Here is a 27,111-nt window from a genome sequence, read left to right as displayed (position 1 = left end):
CTGCAGGTCTAGCAGTACGAAGTACAAGTCCAGTGGCCCAGCACATATGTGCTATGTACTCTTCCTTCTTAGCATTAAGTAACAAATAGTCAATGCCCAACAGAGCCAGAAGAAAGATGGTACCCAGTTCTAGAACTTGTCTAGACGGTGCACAGCTTTAATCAGTAGAAATGCCTTCTGTTCAGCTCATCTTCCGAGCCTCTTCACCTCATAGCATAAAACATTCATCAACCACCCCTAGAACATAGGAGGTTTTTTCTTGCCCTGATGGCTGAGGCACCATCCAGCAGGTGGGAGGGTGGGGGGTAGTGATGCCCCCAGCTGTGCCAGATGATGGTTCGCAGTCCCCTGCTGTTAGTTCTGAGCTTGCTCATTTACTGATCTTCTCTCAGGACTCCAGTTTTCCCCATTTGGAAATAAAACACAAATATTCAATGCCCAGGACTTGAGCAGATGGAACAAGACACATGGCATAGGCCGATGGCAGCACCATCTTCCTGCTGCTTATTCCAAAAGCTGCACCTGACGAGCAAGGGGCTAAAAATGGTGAGGGAGCCCTTGCCTGCCAAACCCCCTGCTACCACAAACCTCACATTTTATCTTCAAGTGACAGTACGGGAAGGGTCAAGTCCCTCCTTGCTGCCTGGGAAATAAAAGACCAGGAGTTCAGCTGTGTGTTTACCACGCCCCCCCCAGGGACAACAAGCAAAGTTTCTGAAAAACACTGAGCTGGTTTTACAGAAAATACAATACAAAAATTACAGCAACAACCAAAGGCCTCAATCACCTTGACACAGGCACTGCGTAGATAACGAACCGGTCCCGTCTCCGCAGTCCTCTCACCAAGTTATTTCAAAATGAACTGGGGCCATTAGAGCAACAGCTCACTCCTCCTCCTGCAATTTCACAGTAATTTCTCTTTGAAGGATGAAAGCAAAAACCTCTGACATCAGACTATGGCACAGGGCTGCGACTGGACATTTACATGCAGTCAGCACAAGTGTCCCTGGACAGTATTGCAGCTGCATCAGTGTCTCTTGAAAGCAAAAATCTATGTAAGAAACATTTTAAAAAATTTGTTGTAATAAATTTTAGTGGCCATGTGCAATTGAAATCCTTCCTGTCATGTCAATAGAAACATTCCATTCTTCTACAAGACTCACATTCACACAAGCAGTATACAACTATAAACATTATTAAAGTTTATTAACAAAAGCTTTGTACATATCTTTTCATACACTTGGAATTTTACATCTAGTCAAAATAACAGCACATTTCCATCTTACCTTTTGTACAAATTGTTACAGAATATCCACCAGTGTGTTGAGTAAGTAAAATAAACCACTGGTTTGCTTTTGTAAAGTATCTACAAAAGTGATTTGTGACATTTTTAAAAAATTCCCCAGAACATATAAAAATAAATTATTTTTACTTTTGCAATTAAATCTACTAATTAGAAATATTACAAATCAAAATATCAATGTTTTCTTATGAATTCTTCACAATACAAAACAGATTCACAAAACTTTATTTACAGAAATGAGGTAAGAACTGTGCAATGTTTAACTAAGAAACATATTGCAGAATTAACATGTTCTTCCAAATAAGTACACAGTGGAGGTCTAATTACAGCTGGGTCTTTTCCTCTAATAATTCCCACCTTAATATTGATTAGTGGTGATTACCCCCATTTAAACTATCCTTCACCATACTGCATAGACTCACGCCATGAAATCAGCTACCGTCGGAAGTGTTGTAACACGAGTTCACCCGTTTCAACCACTTGTAAATTTCAGTGGGAAATATTAACTCACTTTTTTGGTAATTTATTAGCGAAAAGTGACCCAGGTAACAATCTGCCTGAGCTATCTACAGTGGTATAAACACCTCTAGGAAAGGCAGAACAACAAGGCTGCTGGTGCAACACAGAATATTCCCGCTGCTAACGAGGACACATCTAGTGCATGATCAGCTGTTTGCAGCCATTTCAACAAAATGGAGGTAGCAACAGGCACTTGGTTTAGGCCAAACACTACACGTACTTCTTCCAGTGTGGCCTTCTCATCTGGTAAGGAAACTTTGTCACTGGAACCAAACTGGTTCCTTTAAAAACCTCAGAACCCTAAAACCTACACCAAAATTAATAAACTTTGGATTTCATACTGTAATTCTTACTCAGGAAAAACTCCCACTATATAACAACAGGAATTTAAAGGAATAAAAAGTTCAGAAATGGATTCCCTTAGGAGTCAGGTTTCAAAACAGGTGCGTAAAAAAGAAATGACAAACAGCAAGTCCAGGCTGCCATTACAAGCTTAGTCTAGGAGGGTATATTGCAACTGCAGCAGAAGATCAGACTGGCTCGGGTTGGGGTAGGTTGGTTGGTTGTTTTAAAACTACTGCTCTGAAACCAAAGTAATGCATGACTGCAGACAGTTTACTAGTCTTTAAATTTATAAGGTTAGGACTGAAGAGTCAAGTATATGTTTTTCTATGGTTGAATTTGTACTTAGTACCATCATATTGACAAAATAATTACGGTTTGCAGAGTTTTATCTATTTCACAGTCTGAAACATTAAAAAGTACATCCATTTTAGTGCAACAAAAAGCAAATGAAAGCCTACCAAAAATATCCTTATGAAAATTATTAACCTTTTGCTGTGCAGTAAGAGTTCCTTGTTGCATTTCTTCGATCTGCAGAAAGGAAAACTGCAGTTTGCAGCCAGATGAAGTGCTGTAACAGCAGGACATGCAGTTCTCAAGTATCATTCAAATGTCAACTCTTCTCTGACGCAACTGGTCCAGTTTTATCATTGAGCCTCTGTGTAAGAGAAAATACTTCTAAAAATCAGATTATAAAATACAGAGTTAAGTAAAATTAAATTCAAACAAATGACAAAGCAGACGAGGTACATTTACTAGAGCTATCTAAATAGTAACTTTTGCATTGTAAAGAATAATCATGTACTGTAGAATAAAAAGTGAGAAAGGAAAGAATAATTAAAGGAGTAGTCCTACATCGAATCAACTCATACTAAGTTCATCACAGCTAGCATTAGAAAACACCAGTTTTGCTTCTACTTTCATTCCAGCAAGACTTTCTGTTCCTGGCTGTTGGTCTCTCCTTAGAACCACATGACAGTCAAGACAAATACCAGGTGACCTCTGCTACGTTCTACCCACTGGAGAAGGCTGAAATCTACCCTTCTCCATCAGAATAGAAATACAATTTCCATTTTGCCCCCGTCATGATTATCCTTCTTCCATAAATTGCTACAAAGACATTTCCTGCAAGTATTGAACAGGACTGAGCAAAAACCTCATTCACTGAGCATTCAGAAACACTTGAAAACCTGTTCCAATTGGAAATGAGAGTAAAACATTCAAACTTTAGGCAAATAGAGAATTTATTAAAAATTCTTTCTGGATTAAAATAGTTCAACAATCCAACGCAATCCGCCTCAATTCTAACCTTTAAAAAAAAAAATAAAAGCAATTTCATAAGAAATTTATTTCTAAGGGTTTTGTTCAAAAGATGTTCTGAGATTTCCTGGAATTGTTTACAGCTAACTGTTATAAGAACAAAAACTAAAATTGTAACAGCATATTTGTAAAATGTATTAGTGCTGCCCGGTCACGCTGTCTAAACCTAGTAATAGCCATTTCAAAAAATTCAAAATAAGGTCACATATAGAATAGTTTGTTCTGATGCAAACCAAATACAGGGTCTCCATTCCATTCACTACTAATTTTTAGAAAATGAGGGGAGATAAATTTTAAACATACTAGAACAAATTGTGAACATTCCTAAATGAAGGCAAGGCATTGAGCAAATCCCTGTGATAGAGCGGTTCTGCTCTGACATTCAGTGACCAGGAAAGAACGTGATCTTACTGGAGTCCTGCAGTTTGCAGTACGGTTGCAACATCAGAACAACATCATGCAACATCGTGACAATGACCATGCCCAAAGCTTAAAAAAAGTAAAAGCTCGTATTTTTTGAATGGAAGGGAGCTGTTTCCAGGAAAACTGTCTTGAAAATTCATCATTTATGTTTTGTGTCTCACTTTATGTTTGGGAAACACCACAAAAGCCCAGCTGCCTGAGTCCTTCTCCACCACTGTGCCCCTAAAGTAGCTTTAGGAGGTTTTGAGGGTGGGGAGTGGAGAGGGGACAAGTATCTAGCCCCAAACTCTTCCCACCTGCTGTTGCAGACTCGCTTCCCTTTTATCACTACCACTGCCACTTGATGTCTTCTCCAAGGAATACTGGAACTTCTTCTTCCTGCTCTACTCATCCTTTGTTTTTGCAAGTTCCACATGCTCCTTCCCTTCATCCTCTCTTATCTTAGTTGCACGACCCTTAGAGAATGAAATCTATTCTCTGACTCCTAGAAGAAAGAATTCCTGTCTTGGGGATGGAGGTTACGGGCAAATGCTGAAGATGATGGAACATCTCTGCCAGAAAATTGTGTCGTGTTTCCTTATCTGTCTGGGAAAGGTTTTATTACTCTGTCAAGCAAAGGAGTTGCTCAGCCTCCTAGGGTACAGCCTCATCTTCCCACGCCAGAACCAAGATACACGTAGCCCATTCTCCTAATATGTATTTCACCTTCCCGGCAACGGGACCCTCATCTCTCAAGTCATCAACTAATCTCTGCAGCTCCACAGTGCCTGAGGCCTGGCCAGGACAAACTCTTCAAGTAAGGTGATAAAAGGAATGATCTACAAAATAGTGGACACAAAGCTGGGGAAGAAGGTGGAGCGAGGAGGACTAGGGCTGCAGTTGCAATGACAAGAGGAAGGCAAGGGTCACTGGATTGGTGTCCTCATCCACGGAAGCAGGAGTGTGCAGCAGACAGGTTAGGTGTAAGTGACTACAAGTTCACAGTTCTGAACCTCATTAAGTGCAGCCCAAGGCTCAAGAAAAAGAAAATAAAACAAAGAAAAAATCCACCATCCTTGAGTTGTGAATATAGGCACATAACTTGCTTCGTATCTTTTAGTTACCTCATGGAGGTACTACATTGAAAATGAGGTGAGAAATATACTTACTGTCACCTTCTGAGCTGCGTTATCTCCATGAATTGTAAGGAATGGGTTGGTAGTAGCTGCATTAAGTGGTGAGGCCTGTGTGCCTGAAAGTAAGTTGTTTATGGGTATCTGTGCTCCTCCAGTAATCTGCAACTGCTGTACTTCAGATTGATGGTGTTGGTGGTGGTGATGTTGTTGCTGTACTAATTGATACAAAAGGGCCTGATGTTGTTCCTTGAGTAATACAAGGAGAGGGAGGAGAAAAAAAAAAAATATCAAGAATTAGTTACTGAAAATAGCTCCTCCCTGGGTTCTTGCTTATCCAAATCTTCAGTCAGTGCAACCCTTAACCTGATCCCAGCTAATTTACGTTACACGAACGAAGTTCCACGAGACTGTGGGAAAGGGAAGAAAGTGCCTATAAAATTTCCTGAAATCAGTAGCTCAGCAGAAGTTCAGCTAAGCCTGCTGGCTTCATCAGGCCTCTATCAGAAGAAACATACCTGAGAAGAATAGCAAACCATGTTTGTCAAAGTACTAAAACTACACAATACAAATAGTTAAACCAGTTACCTAATGAACTACATGTATACTGCAAGGCAGAGCAAAGACAGTTCATAAGATGATACCCAAAAATCTTTTGCTAGAATCCTAGTGGAATTGGAGAATAGCTTAGGAATTGTTAGAATCCATACGTGGTCCCAAACTCTGCTGCCCACAGCCGATGCCGAGAGACACAAGCCAGCATGTCCACACGGGACAAAATAGGACTGAAGGCACTAGGGAACAATTTTTCTAGCAATACACACAGCCCAATAATATCCTGTAATTTAGCATGACTATCATCCAAAAAGGTTGAAGCAACTGAAAAGCTAAAAGACTATCAAAACCTGTAATATCCAGTTAAACACATTTCTAGTATTTATATTAGGGTGAGGAGTTTATCTATGCCTTAGAATACAACAGAAGAATAAATCTTAATTAACTGGAAAACTTACTGATGTGAGTTGCTGGGTACTTAGTAATTGCTGAAATTGCTGGTGCTGTTGATGGAGTAGAAGTTGTCTCTGTTGGTCAGGAAGTAATCCTAGTCCTGAGGCACTGTAGGGTTTGACAGGATAATACTGTAGTTTATATGAAAGTATGGGAACTTTTTACTCCAGCTTTCCATTGAAACAAAGAAAAGATGTATATAAATAGACAGTTCCTATTTAGCATTTTGGTTGCATACAGTCAAATATTAAATTGTCTGTCTGTCCAGTTGCATTTTTTGATACGTACCTAGACTTTAGCACCACCACCCCCAGTCTCATTTATGCTGAGCAACAGCAACACCTTGCCTATAACGTAAGTCTACTACATGCACATTATTTTAAACTCAGATAATAATTACCATTTCTACATTTTTCAAATACTTCATACAGAAAGGTCAGATTTTTATATTATAAGACAGCTCTTGCCAACCTTTAATGCTTAGTTAACTAGCATTTACTTTGCCTTGGTTTCCTTCTAATTCTCATCTTTTGCTATATTCAAATCTATCACTATTGCCTATACCTTGTCTGTAATTTAGCAAACACATTCAGCCTTGAAGTGGACCAACTGATACTGCCCTGGAATGAAGCAGGCTGCCTCTGCACTTGCCTACTGCTTAGCTATTAGTCCCTATTTTCATGCCTACGAAACATTTTCTGCAGGGAACTGATCCAGCTGACAACTGGTCTGGAAATAAAGGGTTTCTTCAGCTATGCCAGTTCACTGCAAGACCAACAGCATGAACAAGGGTGGTTTTGGAATAGAAGACCAGGAAGACAGCTGGATGTACTCTTTTGGTACCAGGATTAGCTTTTACTAGTTTAAAACACCCACTGAATTATTGAAGTGTAGTTTCATGATAGGTTTACCCCGCTATTGAAAGGTTAAGTATTTCCCTTTCATTTTTGTCTCTTCCCCTTGCACTAGCTCTTGCACAATGAGCTGCATCTCGTGGGAATGGAGCCGAAACCTAAGCCAGTACGAAACACACTGAAAGATTATTAATGTAGATGAGGTTATTGTGTGAATGCACAAGCACTAGTACCAGCAAGAAGGTGTGCGTAGGATGACCAACAGGATGACAGGATTGCTAGTTGTGATTGGTAGTAAGGAATTAAATTAACTTAAATCGCCACAAATCCGCACAGTTAGGCTACAACCATTTAGCTCTTCAGGACACAATATTTATCTTGCCTTTCTACAGTAGCTAGCATACTGTAGCCTGGCTCCGTGATCACTTTGACATTTACTTTGTATTAACCAGCCAGTATGAAAATACCCATAGCATCACCATTCTCTACTGCTGGGACAGGGCAAGCAACACATAAACTTTGTTTCATACTTCATTGGATGGCCTCAATGCTATGGGAAACACGTGCTGGGCTGCATTTACTATTTCCCATCATCTACTTCACAACATCCATTACTATAATTTCTACCACTTTCCTGGTTCTCAAACCTCTTGTCAATGGTCCTTTTCCCTAGCCAAGAAACCAATTCTACTGGTCCTTTGCAAACCATTTTGCCTCTGATTATTCTTGGTGTACTGCTTTTTCCTTGTATTGTATCCTTTTCTGAAACTGTATAATCAGAACTGCACATAATATTCCAGCTGCACACACACCAGGGATTTAATGTGACCAAACACAAAATGGATAACACCATTCTATTTATGCCCAATAACTCCTAGCAATGTTTGTTTGATTGTTGATGAAAACAGAGATGACACTTCACCTATCCAAGGGAACTCCTAGGTTTTCCTCCTGAGCTACAACAGGAAAACTCAGGCCTAACATAAGCTAGAAGTGTGTATATGTTTGACTTTCAATCGATGACACTCATCAATTAATTGAAATTATTTCAAAAAGCTTTAAATTCAAATGTATTGAAAATATTTGCAACTGCAAAAAATAAGTACCTTCAGTTTGACTAATATTACCATTACTTACTTCTTCTGTTTTAACTTCACTTTTTCTGTATTCTGCTATACTGGAATGAATCTTGTCCACTGTTTTTTCATTCTTTTATCCCATTCTTTCTTTTTTCCTATATCATGTTTTACCTTTGCACTTCTTTTTTCTGCTGTTATTCTCCCTTCTCTTTATCCACTCTGTCTTCCTCTCTTGCTCTACATTGGCACTTGAAAGAAAATACCCTCAGCCAGCAGCTGAGATCTAAGCATCTAGAAACAAAACCTAACCGCAGAAGACAAAACGCTGCAGCTCTCGAGCTTCCCAGAAGAGGCAGTTCACTGGATTTCACCACAGAGCTTTCCCTAAATCAGATCAGCTTGGAATGTAAAGGTAATCCTTTTTAGCTTCTCATTAAAAGGTATACGATCAGTCTGAAACTCTCTATCCTATGGTCTTCTCTGGTTGTGAGAATGTAAAGAAACAATCCTATCTTTTTCCTCAAATCATCCATATTAAGCCATCTTCTTCCCAGAAAAGGATCGAGTCTTTTTCTCTGCCAAATGAACGTAGGCTCTTTTACCTACAATTTGAAACTCTCTCAAACAGCAGCATGCAGATGAGTGTTTTCTCACCTCCCTATGTCCCACAGTTAAAGAGCTCATGTGAATAAGGACAATATGTATAAAAAAGTCTTCATGTATTGGTGAATAATCTAGCTATTTTTCACATGAAAGTGTCTGAACAGATTCTGAAGCTTGGGAAGTTACTGTAAGTAGCAACTTACAGGAACATCTGGGAAGTCTTTTAAGTACAGAAAAATACAAAAAGGTTAGAAAGTAGGGCTGAGTTCTCATGTGACTTTCCATCACCGTGAGAATACTGATATAAGCCAGCTCCAATCTTGATCACCATCATCAGGTTTGGAGAGCTCGCAACAGCGTGTTAGCAAACCTCCATGCCTGCCTGTGCTTGTTACCATTTAACCCTCCCACTTACGCAGTTCAAGGAGTGGTGATGCCTAGAAGAATTTGATATTAAAGAAATAGTCAACTAGGTGCCACTGAAACAGCATTGAACTCAAGAGGGGCAGGAACAAACAATGTCCCATAGAGTTTCAGAACCAATAATCTCAACCAGTGGAAAATACTTCCCCCCCCACCCCCTTCATTCAAAGTCATCCCAGAGCCTCTTCACAACTTAGTTCCAGTAACAGAAATTTTTTTTCGTATTTTTCACTGAAGCACTTGTAATGGAAGAAACAGGAATGAGGAATGTACATGTCATTGTTAAAATCATATTAGCACTAATTAGCATTAGTGCTTGCTCGGCCTGAACTTTTTTCCTCTAAATATACAACCAGAAATACTGAAAACTCACAGAAAATGGGGGCAATTGTGAAACACCTCAAAAGGAAGGGAGCCCAGCAAATCATCTGGATGAGATCAATAAAGCAGAGAATTGTGTGAAAAGTGCAATTTTAAATTTAAAATAAACATTAAGTTAAAATTAATATTAATTTTAAATTAGTATTATTGACGGAGCAGTGCAGAAAGAGATCATGCAAGAATAGAAATAAAAAAATGGAAATGTTGGCAGAGTTGTACATCATAAGTTTCTTGTAGCAGAAAATAGGGAATCATTGGAGTATTCCAGACCATGGTAAAAGTTAGAATGAGAGCTCATGAACAGGATACTAGTTGCAGTATTCTGCATGAACTGGAGTAGTCTACTACTAGGCTACACACTCAAGAGCAGCAAAGATGGATATAAAAAAAAAAAAAGGGGGGGACAAAAGAACTTCTGCAATATAAAAAGTCAGAAATAAATAATCAGTGCATTGACAAAATCATATGAGACAACAGCAACATGACTGGTATATTTTGGCATTACCTGAAAGTGGAAAGCATTATACAACTGGTTAATATTATTGTCTTTGTCTAATATTTCTCACTCCTCCTCACACTGCTGAGGAGAGTAATGCAAAATTCTTGTGTTTTCAGCAGACCTCTGATACTCAATAAAGAAGATAACTTTTCATTAATAAAATGTCTTTTGTTTAACGTATGAAATGTTATGTTCATATATGATATAAACTATGAAAAATATAACCTCCTCAGTAAAATATAATAGCACATCAAAACAACCGATACACTTGGAAGTATCAGGTTTTACGAGCCTATTGAAGCAATACCACACAATGATACTGCACACAAACATTCAGGAGCTGCCAAACAAACAGCAAGGAAAGAAACTGGAAGAAGCAGCTACAAAACCAGGGATCCCTTGCATCATTCCAATCACATGCGCCTTTTTTGGTGGGTAATCCACCATAATCTTCAGAAATAAACTCTACTTAAAAACAAGTAATCTACTCCCTATTTGCAGGCATTTCTTTCTACATAGAACCGTAGCTCTCCTTCCTAAGCGAAGGACAATACAAGGGGTGGGGGGAAGGGGAGCGGGGAGAATGAGTTAGCCCAGACTCTGCTCTAACCCAAAATACTTCCAGACCAAGCAGTCCATTCCCCTTCCTGGAAAGCAGCTGTCTCCTTTTGTTACCCATTTGCCTTGCAACTCAAGCAGCAGCAGTTTATGCTACTGAGAATACCTGGTTTTTGGGGGAGGGCTGTTACGAATACACAAATGTGGATCTTTTTATGCATTTAAAAATCCTTAGGAATACCACTTGAAAAAATAATTTTGCCATCTTTGGAGTCACAGATGCAGAGAACTGAAAACACCATGCAACTGTACCACTACTCTGGTTAGTTATGCCTATTACACCTTTAATTACACGACCATATAGTGTTCTCCTCCTCCTCCCCCCTTCTTACTGCAACAAATGGTGGCTTTTCCAGTGCTACTTTAATCATGGAAGAACAATTCGCAGGACAAAGAATATTGTTTTCTGAACTAAAAAAAAAAAGAGCTGAAGCACATTTACATAATGACATTTGTTTGGAAATGTGACTTGATTAAAGAACAGGAATCAATGGACACTAGGATTCCCAACAGCTAAACAGAAAACATCTTTTCTTTAACTTGACTATTCGTGCTTCCATTAAATGCCTTCTTACTTTCAGGAGCAGAACCCAGTTTGACAATTACAGGTTAAGGAAGAAAACAGGACCTTTTGAATAAGACAGTTAAAAAATAGTTAAACTGAAGAACAGCAAGCACTATCAGGAAAAACAAAAATCAGCAAATTCTTACCTGTTATTTAACGTGGTTGGCAGAGGATGCGTTGCATTGGGTGGCACAGTTGCATGAGTGAGAGGAGAAGGGTTCTGTGATATTGTTGCTGGGGTCTGAATTACCCCATTTAAAGCCCCTACAATTCCATTGATTGCCAGCTGGCTGGCTGGCAGTGCTCCAATTATTCCACCCACACCAGGCACTGCAGGAATGGTGGAGGTTACAGTCTGCATACCACTAGCTAGTGCCCCCACTGTCACACCATTGACCTGTTGAACTCCTGTGACTCCCGAGCCTTGCTGAGCTGGACTCTGCCCAGCAGGTGGTGGAGTGGAAAGAGCTGATGAACTGCTGGTGCTTTGTCCGCTGGAGGTTATCTCCTGGTGTAAAAACAAACAACAAAACCCCCTCAGCTGCATAAAATTTCACCTAACAGCACAATGCAAGGACTATGATGAGTTAACTTGTAACAAGTTTAAGTTTAGAAGAAACAAATAAAAATTACCTGATTTAATACAGGAAGAGAATTGTCTGGTAAAAAACTGTTTCCCAGATGAGGGCTTTTACTGCTGTTCAAGGAATCAGTGCTAGGTGCTAAAGTAATTATTTCAAAAAACACACAGTGGTTAAATTTCTGTAACATGTAAAAAAATTCAGAGTAATTATTTCAAAATAATGAAAAAGGTAAACACAGAAAATGTAAAGTCAACCTTAAAATCATTGCTGAATAGTAAAATATTAACTAAATAATTGGTGAATCAATAGATTCAAACAGATGTGCTCCAGACTGAAGTAAAAAAGAAACTGCACTGAAACAAGTAGTAATGGTTCATATAAATCTTCCAATTGACTTTTAAACACACAAACAAATACTTAGTCTATATTCATCCTACATATATATGCATCTCCCATCAATGGCATACATGGATGAAACAGATACTTCATATAAATACATGTTCGAATTACTTTTACACTTTAATACTCTACTTACCTGCTTGTACTGGAAAGGCATGTACTTGATGAGAAGGGCTAGGATTTGAAGATAGTGTTGGAAAGGGCACCGAAAGCTGTGCATTGAGTAGCTGAAGCCGCTCCTTCTTAGCGGTCAGATTCTTTATCTGTTCTTCTAACCGCCTATTTTCAACCTGAAGTTGGTGTAATGATTTAAGCATTCCTAAAACTAAGGTAAAAATGCAAATGTTATCTTTCACAACCACATTCAAAGAATGAATAACATCTTCATTTTTTTTAATTTCTGTATTACAATTTAAGACTAGCATTAAGTCATATGTGAAAATATAAATAAAGTTATTACTGAGAGATACATTACAGAAATTTGACTTTAAGTGGAGAGGTTTAGGATCGATTTTGTGTAATTTCAAGTGCAGAAAAAAGTACGTAGCATGTGATAGTAATTTTGCAATATATCTACACCCTGGCTTAAATACAGATAAAGTCGTGTCATTAGAGCTGACATTCATTTTAAGCAAACAGCAGTACATGATAACTTATCCCCAAACCAGAATATAAAAATAGTATTATTTTAGTAGCACAAGTTAATTGCATAGTTGGGAAAAATCTATTTCAGCTGCAGTATTAGAAATTTTAAACATTATCAACACAGAAAAAGTTTGACAAATATGCATTCAACTAACAATACAGCCGATCGACAACATTTATGTAAAAACAAGCAAGTTAGTGAAAAGGGAGTTTTTCTGCTTTAACGCCCTGTACAGTGAATCACAGACGTGCAGAAACAATGAAAAAGAAAGTCATCCAGCGTGAAGTTATCATGACACACCTTGTGAGCAGGAGCTCTCATTTGAGCGGCTATCTACAAATCACCCAGCAGGGAGCACTGTGTGAGCACTGCAGTTACCACCCCATTTTTGCAGAAAAAGGGCATCATCGTCTGTACTAACCTGATTTTTACCAAGCACAGTTTTCTCAAACTGTGATTTGGTTTCAGAACTTGGATTTCCCAACTAGTACTAGAGTGTGACTGTAAAGCCACAGGGATAGCCATTTTTTTTTAATTCTAAATTGTATTTGTTTAACATGACCTCTGGGCCTACTACAGACATAAGTCTACTGGTATAGGCACATCTGGTCATTTCCCAAGGATTTAGCTTTTATCCCTCCTCTTCAAGAACATACAAAGGAACCCTCAGTGAGCCCAAATGAGATGCAGTAAGACTTAGCTAAACCTGTCCTCCAGCTATCATGTTTAAAGGATTATCCCTGCATGAATTTCCTCACAATTAGCATTTTTGTCAGAATACCATTCATAAAAATACCAACTAGATACCACTTTACACTACCAACATGAGGAATAGTATGTTCAATAAAATATAACAGAAACCCTAACCTGGTATTAAAAACATTTTTTTAAATGTATTCAATCATTGTCTTTCATACTGATATATTGTTGAATATGGAGAACCAAGTGATCTACTCATCACTTATGCTTTTAATGTATTCATTCTTCGACTATTCCACTCTATTAAACATAACTTGGGAAAATAATGATTTGCTTGCTTTGAGAATTTCACCAGAAATGCAGAGCATAGTAAAGATACGAAAGGCCAGTAGGACACCTGCCTAACATTTGTAAGTATTTTTTTAAAACAGCAAGAGAATTAGTTTAGAATTTAAAAATGAAAACTATAACAATAAAAAATTATTACGCCAATTTATAATCACACAATATAAAGCAAACTGAGGAACTGTGCTATACTATTTACAGTAGTGGATCTAAGAGTCCAGAATTCATTTCCAAACTCTGCAACCGACCAGCTGGATCTGCAAGTCACTTCCTCTTGCATGACACAATTTCCCCATCCATAAAAATGTAGATAATTATAGAGAACTCTTTTGTAATCTACTGAAGCCATGTTCTGCATTAAGAACTATGTTACAATGATACACTACAGTTGTATTTCTATTCACAGCAGAAAATAAGTTTTTTTAAAATTCTTGGACAAGCACTGAATGGCAGTTCTGAATAACAGAGTTAAGAAAAGCAGTAATAAACACAGAATGTGAGTACTTACTGTCACTAGGGGTGCCTTGCTCTAATAAAAACTGCTGTCCTTCACTCCATTGCCTCTCCAGAAGCTGTTCTATGCTGGCTGCTACTGGGGGCAAATTTTCCCCACAACTGTTGCCTGATTGATCATAGCGAATCTGCAAGCTGCTTACAGGGGATCTGTTGAAAATATTGCAATTTATTGTTTAAAGAAAAGGATGGAAGGAAATGTATTAGTATAAGGCTGGTGAAGTTTCTTACCTGATATCAGCCCTTAGCACCTACATATCTTACATTTCCAAGACTAAGTTAATTCATCAAAATCACTAAGAACTCCTGGTTCTCACTGCCATGACTTAAATAAAAGAAAGATGTAATATTTCACAGCATGAGAATTTATACTGAGAAAGCACATAACCTCTTCTTGCATACAGACTAACATAATAGCTAACTGACAAAAATCATTGTATTACATTATGCAACACATACTTCTACAGCAGGAAACCATTGTATATGGATACACAGAGCACCTGTCTTTTAAAAAAAAAAATCTTCAAACCTTTCCCAGAGAAAACTGGGAAAATAAAAAAAAGTATTAAAATCAGCACAATAATGGTACTTCCACATAGAAAGGCCATATATTAATTCCACTGTCTAACTTGTTCTAAAAAGAATCATGTAAAACCAGATTTTTGAGGGACTTTGTGAAAATATTATTTCACAAGGGACGCAATGAAAGTTAAAGTTATCCTCTGCCTGTGCTGTGCACACTTAATATACTCCCTTTTTTACTCATGATCACACACAGTTCAAAGAATAATCCCTTTGCCACATGTCTTTTCTCATTCAGAAGAAAATCAAATATTCAGCACACAGCCACTAAGAAAGCTGGGTACCCCTCAGGTCCTATGAGAAGGCTTCTTTTGCATTGGATGGGGCAAAATTTAACCTTTGAGCAAAACCAGATGCTCAGTGTATTTCTGACTCAGGATTCTGGCCTCATGTATGCATAGCCCCATTCCTCATACAGGACCAACACCAAAGCCCACTAAAAGTTGGCTGGTGTTTTTGTTTGTTTGTTTTGTTGTGTTTTTGTTGTTTTTTTTTTTTAAATCAACTCCAGTGAGCTCAGATTCGGATTCTTATTACTTACAGTAATAACTATTGGTGCCATCACAGGATCACAGCCACACTGTTCTACATGTAGTGCAAACTTACCAACAAGACCACCATAGTCCCAGTACAGGACAACATACAGGGCTCAGGAAATCATTGTGTTAATTATGATTAGCGTAATAAGCAGTGGTCACAGCACATTAGCTACCTAATGACCGTCAAGCATTTTGGAGGCACCAGAGCAAAGCGATTTTTACGAGAAAAGGTTTTAAGTAGGTGACTTAAGAGCTCTCCAAGTATTTATAAGTAATTCCTCTTTTGCATACAGGATGAAAGAAGAAAAACACTTGTTAAAACAAAAAGCCCTGATGAATGGGTAACCAAGGTAATGTTTTTTGACAAGAGATGACAACTCAACAGCGTTTAACAGTTCAGCACAGACATGGCAAAAACAGCCTTAAAACTAGTTGTTTACACTATGTGCTGAAGTGATAAGAAGAAAGGTTTATGTGGAAACATTCTGAACAGATGTACTACACTCCACACAAACAACACACTTAAAAAAACCCCAACCAACCAAAAAAAACTAAAAAACAAAACAAAACGAAACCCAGAAAACAAATACAGAAAACCACCACACAATCCCTGCAGCAACTTCTTTCTAAGTATGCATGCTTTTGAAGGGCGCATAACGCTACTCTAACAGATTGCGCCATTTGAATTATAAATCACCAACAAAATTCTTGTTGGGCTTAGGACTGTTTCCTATCAATTTCACAAAGGTAGAAAGAAAGCAACACATGATTGTATAACCTCTGCAATCCTTCACTGGAAGCCTGTACAGAAGGAGAAAAAAAATAAAATCTAGATTTCCATGTATTGCAACATTAGTCAATCCATCCTCTTCCAGCTGAACACTTGCCTCATTCATTAGACATGATACGGTTCTTGCATACTAGGTTGAATCCTTATTCCAAATAGTATTGGATCATAGTTTCTGATAGGAATATAAATGTGCTGTATGCGCAGGTCCAATGCTGTCATTGAGATGGGAATCCCTTGTTTCATGTTTCATACCTTGCTTACTTTCACAACTGGTTTTTTTTTTGAAGTTTGGGGTACATTCATACTCTTATAGTATTAATTGTAAGCAATACTGAATTTAGATATAGGCATATATACATACTTCAGTGCAGGTATTACATAACTCATTTTTAAATCTAAGGTTAAGTATGGGGTAAAAAAAGTTTAAGTGCTACCTTGGGAAAAGCGGCAATTCCTTTGCAAAATGGAAACAGCTTACATATACCAGGTATAGTTATATTTCTCATATATATTAAAACTTTAAATATGACAGCTTGAACATCAAACACTGTGATTATATAGGGGTAGAAAGATATAACAATATGAATTTGAAGTGACCATACAAGCTCATGAGTCACATACGTCTTCTCTGAAGAGCTGCAATCGGCTGCGTCATCAACAGCAAACAATTGTTTCTGCAAGTGTTTTTATTTTAAGCAACTATTTGAAAATTACATGGTTCTTTCAGAGAAGTGTGTTATTCATGAATCTCATAAGCTTCAAAGGGAAGAGAGTCAGAACTTGCAGAAAAATAATTTTAATAGATAAAGCAGGTAACATTCAGAGTTGCAAAGTTTTCAGATAGCAGATTTTTGAAGTTAGCTTTTTATTCACTATAAACCATATTTTAAGTAACCAGATTTACTTACTTATTTAGTTGGGGAAGGTGGGAAGGTACCTACACATTTTAGAAACGTCGACATATGTGTGATCTTTCTTATCACACAAACCAGGGGTGAAATTTGCTGACTACTGAACTTAACTGAATGGGTAAGTTTTCTAAATTTTTTCCATGCGAGGTATTTCAAACTAAGTTTTTCCACCTTTCAATTTTGGAACTACAGCAGTGATTTCTCCCCCTTTCCCCCCCACTTTTAGCTTGTTTTTGAACAACTCTACTGCCAAGCAAAAGTTATCTGCTCTTTGCGAAGTGATACAGCTTCCATACGCTGAAGGAAGCTCTGCAATTGTGGACTGAGGTGGCCTTTGTATCATACATTTCTCCTTTGCCATCCGCACCAAAAACAGCTGAAATTTGACCATGTTGTAAGTGCTGGACTGTATATACCCTGAACACACGCACCGTAGAAGCATCATATTTAAGAAGTTTAGCTTCCCAAATATTCTACCTAGAGACAGCCTGAACACAACTGTGGCCTACTGCAAATCATACAAAGACCAGGTCTGTGCATATTAACTAAGAAGGCATTAAAACTTGTAATTACCACAATGCATGTATGCATAAGAGGACTAGTTAATATACAATGAAAAGTTCTGGAATTTCCTAATTGTTGAGCATTTCCCTTTCCAAAATTCTCTTAATTTACTTGACTGTATATATACAGACATATTCCTTATTTATATAAAGATTTATATGCTAATGTAAATATATGTATTTATTCTGAGAACACAATCTAAACTAATTTGTAAATTCTCTATTTATTGTTTTAGAAGCAACACATATTGGAAAGCTTAAAAGCCAGTTCATTACTAGGTAATAACACCGAAGTATTATAATGGATATTCTCACCCCATTCACCAAGAAGTCTGTTGATTAATTAAGGAGTATAATACAAGATCAACAACACCAGACATGTACATTAAATTATCTAATTTGGAGATATTTATTATAAATTCCTGTAATAAACACATGCTGTAACAATCAAATTCATTGTTACAATGCTGTATCTGTGTAAGTACCATTTTTTAGCTATCCTAAAATCCTTTTCAAGATAAAATCCCCATGGTTAGTCCCTAAGTAAAAAAAATACAGTAACAACACTATAAAATCTAATTCATATGGGACCCAGTATGGAAAATAAAGCCCTTTAAAAACAAAGATTCACTTAAAATAAACAGAAAATATTACTGAAGTATTTAAAACACCATATTGAAATTTTAAGAGAAGTATTTTAAAACAAAATAATGTGATACAATTCCAGCAGAATTCTTACATCAAACTTCTGTAGTAGAGGTGAATTGCAGCGCAACAAAAAAAGTACTTTTTTTTTTGACAGAGAATTGTTGCGTATTTTGAAGTGGTGAGGGGAACAGAAGAAAATACTTGTTTGATGTTTTTACTGATATTTAACTTCTCAGACTATCTTATTCCTGTGATAGTTGTAGTCTTTAAGTCTATAGGATTTTGGCATTTTTGCAAATATGACTAAAACATGCTTATCGTAACAAATCTGAGGAGGTAAGTAGTACATGTGGATTAAATGATAGAGAAATCCCTCTAAAGCAAGTCTCCATTTCTTAAGTAAAGTCCTTCATTTGTAAACCTAATTTCAGTTGATATAAAAGTAAATTTCAGCACATTTTTAGCTATCTGGACATATTAGGGGTTTTTTTTAGACAGATGTATCTATGTAAAAATAAATTTAGATATACATGTGTGTGTATATATACACATATATATATATATATGCTTTTAAAACACTTATGTATTATTAGTAAAAAGACAGCGAAGTTTCCAAATCTTAAAACATTTCCTCTGCCTGCACTCTCCAATGTAAATAATGCTTACCGTGGTGAGAGACTTCCTCTGGGTGAACCTCCTCTGCCAACAAGGCTGCGGCTATTATCTCCGAGATCTTGATCTGCAGTGTAAATATTTCACAGCTGATAAATCGACTCTTCTTAGATAAGAGTTTTAAAGCTGATGTAGATATTTTAAAAATACCTTAAATCTCAACTTCTATCTGTAGTTACTGCTGAAGAGTGAATACGTAAGTAGTTTAAGATTGCTGAACTGTAGCATGTAAGGTGTTGTCCTTACACATTTCTGAGGCTGTACCAGGCCATGGATTATGTTCACTTCTTTCATTCCTTTCAGTTTTACAGCACAGAAGCGTGGTTTGCATTTGCAGTACCCTCCCCTCAGCCACTTTTAATTTCTACGGTGAAAGTAATGAATCACAGCTGTGGACAGCTAATCTGTATGCTTATCACAGCAAATCCTGATGCTCTGTATTTTTTTTAACACTTTGCATCCCAAAACAACTCATAAAATATATAACTTATTAAACTTACCGCTGCCATCTAACAAGCACACATTATTCTGCAAATTTACTGAAAACTTTATGAAAACGTATAATTCACTAATTCCTATTTATAAGCAGAAGCATAGGAAAGTCCCTTGCTAAAAAGGTAGTAAAACAAACAAAAAAGGCCTCATTAAATATACGAAAACGTTTTGCTTGGAAGGACTCAAAAGGGTTATTTTCCCTATGGCCTCTCAATAAAATAACCCTATCTGCCCCCTTCAAGGTTGCCCTCCCCCTATTCTGAGTCAGGCGACCTCCGACCTCTTGGAGGGCAAAGACATGACTGATCCATTCTTGGTAAACTGCTAAACTCATTCCCTTCCCCCAAACAGGCATGACTACTACGACATGTCAACAAATCCTTACGGAGGGAATGAAACAAAGCAAAGCCAGCGGCTCATTAAAACTGTAGAGGAAAGCCAACGGTACAAAATGCCAATCAGTAAATATTCACAAGATTATTAAAAGCTGCAGAAGTTCTCTAACGGGATCTCTTTCACACGAAGTTGTATGTAATGCAATTTCATGAATTATGCAAATAAAGGTTTAACTATTCACGACAAAACCCAGAGCTGTGTTACTCTCGTTGCAAAGAGCTCCGAACTGAACACATCAATCACAGAAGTCACTGGAGACATTGTTGCATTCCTGCCTGCTGATGGCTCTGCTTAAACATTTACATTTCAGACACTAAAAAAAAAAAAAAAAAAAAAGAAAGAAAGAAAAAAAAGGGGGGCAGGGGGGCAAGAAAAACCACGCTGTTCTGCAGGACAACTGAGTCTTTACTTTCAACACGTAACAACTTTATACAAACATTTAATAACCAAATGTATTAAAAATAAAATTAAACAATCTTCTTAAAAATACTTCAGTCTGCAAAGTTGCACATTTGTCACCAGCAGCGGGAAGCTTACCTGCTTGGCTGTTTTCAGACTGAGCTATAAGTGCTGCCACTGCTGAATTTGGGTTCAGCCTATTGCCATACATGTGGGATGGAGGCAGACTGAGCGAAGATCCAGGTAGGGTGCTTGCCTGCAAGAAACCAGTTAAAACTTGAATCCTTTTTTTTAAATGGGGAAGAAATGCTAAACATATTTTAAAGAAGCCTTACTAATGCACAATTATTAATTTTTTTCAAAGTTGAATGCTTTTTAAAAACTGAATGTATTTAAAAGAAAAAATATTATTTTCCCTTTGTGAGTACAGAAATAGAATTGCAGTACTTTGAAAATGTATCAGGTTTTAAAGTGTGTTTTACTTGTCGTTGGCAAGATCTGTTAATAAAAAAACCTTCTAATAAAAAAAATTACTGCAGCAAATATTAAGAATACCTGAATTGCATTTTAGAACAACCACCATGTAGCAGGATGGGTAGACTTCCTTGCAATCCTGAAGTATGCACTCAATGCTAGGACTTAGTAGCATGGCGACCATGTGGTTATCCTACTAATTATTTAATCTTATTAAACCATTTACAAAATAAGGGCAGGTAGACAACAGATGTCTCACAAATGCTTGGGTTCCTTACATCACAAGCCGGCTGTGGGGGTCAAAAGGTCCAACTTTCAGCTCTATAGTTTAACTACACAGAGCCATATTTCCTTTGCTCGACTCGGTCATTAGTAAAACCTGCACACTATTTTGTTACTTCCTATTTTGATAGACTTGGAAGCCTGGTGTTTTTTTGTTTTGTTTTGTTTTTATTTTAAAGAACGCAAACAGCCATTACAAGTATGTTTTCTATACAATAGGGGGCTCGCCGAATCACAGCTTTGCCCTGACCCCATATAAGGAACTGTATTTTTGGCAGTTGGCCAGCTCTACTTATTGAAGAGCTCCCAAAGTTTGTGTTCATTCATGTTGCTAACCACAATTCTGAAGGTCTCTGCTGGGACTTGTGCCAAACAAGCGAAAATGAACCCTTAAACAGATGAAGCTAAGGAGGCTGGCCAAAATCTTGCATAATCCAACGCAATAAAAATACCTTCTTCCTTGGCTGCTTATGCTTTTTCCCTTTCGAAGAAAAGATTTGTGTCAAATGCTGAGTTGCAGAGACAGGCAATCAAAGAAAAAAAGGCACGGCTGCTTATTAAAAAGGCATTTTCCTACCTGATACAAAAATTATTTCAGAACAAAGAAAAGATTGCAATATTGGGGGGGTGTGAGTGAATCAAAAGATACACAACCTGTGTGATCACTGGTTTTAAAATGCATCTTTTAAGAAAATGTAAACAACCCTTACAAAGGAAACTTTTTTTGAAAAACGAAAAAAGAAGGTGAACAGTAAGGAACTCAATTTGTGGGACATTTTGACATGTATAACTGCACACAAGAGACGGGGGAAACATACTGGTTATTACAGCAAAATATTACAGAGTATAAACTATGTCTCTGGAAAGAATCACACACTACCATTAAGTTTTGGCTTTCAGCCAACATATTAAACTTGATGAATGGACTTTTATGAATTCACACAACTGTTTTCAATGATGCTTTATTTACTATATACTGGTGAGAAACTGTGCCTGATACTTACATTCTTCTACTGTCACAAAGTTAGAAAAAGCCACAAGTAATTACGTACGATGATCAGGTTTTTTTCACTTTTCAGTTTAAAGATATGTGCAACATTGCTAGCCACAGAACCACAGTTTCACTTCAAATCTGGCTGTTATTCCTTTTTTTTTTTTTTTTTTTTTTTTTTTTTTTTTAAGAACTGCAGGTCTTTAGTAGAATTAATCTGAATTAGTTGTAAGTCTTAAAAATAATGCAGGTATAACAGCTTCCAGAAATACAGTAGATATTAGTACTGTGACACTGATGAAGGCAGCAATACTGCACAGCTCCTGCTATTTTCCTTAATAAACGCCTATAGTGTGACTCCAATGCAACTATTATTTTCACTAGCAACCTTCAGCTGTTTTCCTCTCAAAAACAAAACAAACTTCAAAAACAGTTTAGCTTTTTGTCAAATTCTTTCACTGAAGAAACCTTACAGAATGGAATATTACAAGATTCAACCATTATTTGCTTCCATATCTAAGAGGCAAGACTAGCAAAATAAAAATCTACATACACTTTATTTAAATAAATTGGTTGAGGTTATGAATTCTATTAATACCGTTTGTGCTTTTATTTTTTAAACTACAAACACCAGGTCTTATTTCTGTTTAGTTTGAGAATATTTCTATAAAAGATTTCTCTTAATTCTAGTGAGTGTACTGCTCACATTTTACACAGAAGCCGCTATACTTACTCTCACTCTATGTAATTCAGTGCAAGGCTGCTTAAACCTGTGCAATAGCAACTATGTATTAATTTATGGTGGCAGGGCAGCTATAATCAGCAAGGAGAATACACGTTTATTTGACTGAAACATGCCCAAATAGCTTTAAGAAGTTTCTAAAAGTATCTAAGTATCTTGAAAGGAGTTGCTAAAGTCTGTTGAGTAACCATCACATCACAAAACAAAAGACATCAAAGGAATTAAACAATGTTTGCTAAGTGGGTTGATATAACAGATCAAAAGACTTAGCATAATTTAAACAATATCTAAGAACTTGAGTTTTTTAACAAGTGGTGGTTCACCCTAAACTTAACCCCTGTTTATACTTCAAAATAATAGTAAAGGTGTCCTACAACAAGTTGGAACTACAAAAGTTCTAGTGCCATCACGTATCCTATGCAACTCTCAAAGGAAAAAGTCACATCAGTAAAATTGTTCAAGTAAGATGGAGGCAAAAAAAAAACACTTTTAAAATACTTTTTTTAAATGGCAATGTAAAATGACAAGAATAATGATTTGCGAAGCTTTATTATGTATGTGACGACTTCATCTGACAGGGAAGTAGAGGAGGTGGAGTGCTGCTACATTATTTAAAGGTGAAATAGGAGCTTCATGTTTCACTCACAGTCGAAACAAGCTGTAGCAAGCACTTATTAAAAATGCGCAATCATCCTGTCAATACATATTAAGGTCACAGGACTGAAACATGTTCTAAAATGCAGAACTTTTAAAGCTGTAGTATTCTTTACTTCAACTGATTCTATTTAAACAGTCAACACAATACACAATCAAAATGTATGAACTAACAAAATAAAGAGACTGTTAAGTATTTATTTTGAAAAGGTAGCAAATTTTCCTGAAGAGATTTTAGCAGAAGGATTTAAGCCCATCTAGAGGTATATAATACACTGCTTTCATTTATGGCGTGTTCAATAAATCAGTAAAGCAATAAGCAGCAGAGCAGCACAGAAGGAAGATACACTGTAATTCATGGAATGCCCGAGTGCAATAAGAATACATGATTGATACTTGATTGATGCTTAAAAACACTTCCTCTACAGCAAGAGAGAAAGTGCAAGTATATTTTTCTAATTAAAGAACTAGATTTGCAAGGTAACTGAATTTAACTCGTATATATAAATATCCTCTGAAACATTTAAAATAGTTTTAGATTTGTTTGCATCACTCCAAAATGGTATTTTACTGTAACAGTATGACTATAAAGTTTCCCAAGTTGACAACTATTCGCATTCATAACCAGTCGTTTACCTAAATTTCCAGGGAAAAGTTTCTTCATTTCAGAAGTTACGTGTTCTTTAAGCAAAAAAAAGGTAGGGGAGAAAAATGAGCCAATACTTAGCTGTACACAATTAGATTAGGTCTCAAAAATTTGAGAACCTTTGAACATGCCTATTCCCCTGTTCCTTTCAAGTTTTATGCTATGAAATATTTTCTGATAACAGGCCTCATTTCTGTCTCAGCTCCACACCAGTAAGGGTTTAATACTCAGCGTGTGATGAGAGATGAAACCAAGTGTGAACAACTTTCGGGTCCCATGAGTAGGCTGACTGTTGAAGCTGTCAGGTTCAATTGCATCATTCCACATTATTCAATGCCCCAAACTGCTCCCTAATTGTTAGGGGCTTAACATATTCAAAACCATTGTTTAGGCTAATGCTGAAATGCCTACAGTTGAGTTTCCATAAAGAAAGGGGAGGGATTTAATTGTAGTTAAACCATTACTGAACTCTCCTCCTTTCATGATAGGACAACAAGGATGGCCGGAACAACCAATTCCAAGACGGCTTCTTCATCAGTTTATATCCAATCAACATCCCTTTTCCCCTCTGCTTTAGAAACAGTCATTGCTATATTGTAGCTTTGCATTGTATTATGATAATGCTTCACAATTAGTGACAGATCACCTAATTACCTACTTCAGCCAATATCTATTTGTCAACAATAATTTCAAAGGTTATTTATATTTCTTGTTTAAAATAAAAAAAAAAAAAATCATTGCTCCTGCACTGTCTACATCCCTTGAAGTATGAGTACCAGATTAATGTGGTTGGGGTCACACCATTTACCAATCATGCTAGGTTCTTCACAGCACAATGCTGTGATAGAAAGCACAAAGCTACCCCTCGTTCCTAAATTAACACAAAGTAAAGAAATCAAGAGCACTAGGTATCACCAACAACTACTTCTTATGGCCAACTACTACTGAAAAACTACTGAAAACAGTATAAAAAAAAAATTGATGCAGAAAGTTTAAAGCTAAATTTTCTGTGAGCTATTCTGCCACACTTCTGAGAAGATGTTACTAATGCTTTCCATTCAATTGTCTAGCTTCATGAAATACGGAAGGAAATTCAAGCACTAGACCAAATATTAACATCAGCTTACTTCATCTAGAAGTCATGTTGAACTGATGTATTTTGGTCAATGGCAAACAACACTTATCTGAACAACGTAGTATTGAAAATAACATCAAAATTAAAACCTGCATTGCAATTAAATGAGCTTAGATATTAAAACATATTAATGCTATGTACATAATGATAATCAATAATTGATAATATACATATATAAAAATTAATTGCTTTTCTTTGGAAGCAAAAAGAGCTGCCTATCAAGTGACAGCAGCAAAAGCAACCTGGTCTTATGTTTCCTAGCTTAACCTGGACAAGTGAAGAAAAGTGGTTTTTATCCCTAGAATTTTTAAGGCCAGTTACACTATGGGAAGCATATAACAGTTGGCTTTTCTTGGGTATGCAATGCAATGGGAAGAATGTGCTATTGCTTCCTTTTATTCTTTCAGTGCTTCTGCTACAATCTTTAACTTCATTTAGGGCATGTGGGGGAACCACTGCTATACATCATCACCTGCCTTACTGAATTCTGTTAGCTGTTCATCTGGGATGGCAATACACACCCACAGAAGGGTGGCCAGACTGCAGTTAACTGCAGCAATACAACCAAATTCCTAGGAAGCCCAAGAGGAAGTTCTGCCACATCAACAGCTTTTCATGCATCACTTGCTGCAACACAACTCTGGAATATTTTCACCACAAATATGGAATTTGCTTAGAAATGTTATCTAGACCTTGTTTCCAATGAAAAAAAATCCAAATTCCTTTTTACTTTCCTGTATGCCAAGAAATACAAATGGAATTGAGGACAACACAGAAAACCCTTAATAAAATACTGTTTCCACATTTCTTCTGAAAACCATCATATGACTTTTCAAAACAACTAGCACAACACAAAATAATATTAAAATGCAGCATGATAAACACTATTTATATATTTTAACTAAATCAATACTTTCATTTACACCTTTTTAATTTATATTTTGGCTTTCATAGTTATAAGTTGAACATAATTAATTTTCAAGCAAACTATATCAACTTCTTGACTAAAACAGCCTACAGCACTATTGATGACTGAAAGCGGAAAGTGTACTTTTCACAGCTAACCTCACCTCACCTGACATCATACATACATCACCAATGTGAATCAACCCCAAACATCCACTGTAGTCTTTTACTCATTCATTCCACAAAAGCAATACTGGGATTGACGATAACCCATCCCATACTGCCACCATTACCATCCAAGCACTCTGAAGTCCTTAAAATTTGGGTTTCTTTTAAAACAGATAATCAAGGTGGAATTTTACAATAAATGTTTTCACTAACTGGCTGAAATAAAAGAATTAATTGAAAAGCTTAATTAGGAGCTGGAAAAGTTAAAACGAAATCAGAAAAAGGGTCTGTGATATCTTAGAAGAAAAAAGCAACTTTTCAATCAAAAAGAGCATTAATTACAAATGTACAAATTATTATAATTAAAATCTGTCAGGAAAACTGTATACGTGACATGTAAAATCATCCTATGGATACATTATTCACATCATTAGTACTTTTTATGTTACTAGCAAAAATAAATACTTTGAACTCCTAGCTGTAATGAAGACTTTTGCTTATGAACAAGCAAATAATCAAATACTGTCTTTGAGAATCAATTGTTTGATTAAATGTACAAATAAATCCTTCAATTAAATGAAACCATCTAACCTTCAAACAGCTGCACTCAAATATTTTCCAAGAAGGGCATGAATGAATGCAACTGGGAAACACAGTGGGATTTGAAAGGCAAAATGAAAAATTAATGGCACACCTACAGAAACTAATTTATACCTCTGCCCAGTGTACAACAAGGGCACATCAAGTCATTAAAAACCACATGGGTAGAAGGCCTATCTTCCAATAATGTGAAAAAGCTATAACCTCAAATGTACTACCAGTTTACTCATCCCTTCCATGGTAACTAAGCTGGATATTATATAAAATTTTAACCAATTAAAAT

The 27,111-nt window shown here is 36.7% G+C and overlaps 1 protein-coding gene across 13 annotated transcripts in view; it reads right to left on the bottom strand.

Moving 5' to 3' along the window:
- Positions 1-1,179: 1,179 nt before the first annotated feature.
- The window catches only part of MLLT10 (MLLT10 histone lysine methyltransferase DOT1L cofactor), a 130,559-nt gene continuing 104,627 nt past the window's right edge, over positions 1,180-27,111 (bottom strand). For 9 of the 13 annotated variants that reach the window (XM_075143916.1, XM_075143919.1, XM_075143923.1 and 6 more), the window contains 9 exons: positions 20,369-20,486; positions 18,935-19,007; positions 14,231-14,385; positions 12,169-12,357; positions 11,683-11,771; positions 11,196-11,557; positions 6,033-6,135; positions 5,056-5,268; positions 1,180-2,839 (listed from right to left, as the gene is read on the bottom strand). In XM_075143916.1, the coding sequence (XP_075000017.1) occupies positions 2,771-2,839; positions 5,056-5,268; positions 6,033-6,135; positions 11,196-11,557; positions 11,683-11,771; positions 12,169-12,357; positions 14,231-14,385; positions 18,935-19,007; positions 20,369-20,486 (1,371 nt within the window). In that variant the 3' untranslated portion in view covers positions 1,180-2,770. Of the gene's footprint in view, positions 2,840-5,055; positions 5,269-6,032; positions 6,198-11,195; positions 11,558-11,682; positions 11,772-12,168; positions 12,358-14,230; positions 14,386-18,934; positions 19,008-20,368; positions 20,487-27,111 lie in introns of those variants that run through there. The other 4 variants (XM_075143917.1, XM_075143926.1, XR_012672711.1 and 1 more) reach the window with 3 other exon arrangements.

This window comes from Calonectris borealis, chromosome 2 (genome assembly GCF_964195595.1).
Source record: "Calonectris borealis chromosome 2, bCalBor7.hap1.2, whole genome shotgun sequence".
Classification (NCBI taxonomy): Eukaryota; Metazoa; Chordata; class Aves; order Procellariiformes; family Procellariidae; genus Calonectris; species Calonectris borealis.
Note: the sequence above shows the minus strand (reverse complement) of the source record. Positions and strands in the feature narration are given on the sequence as shown.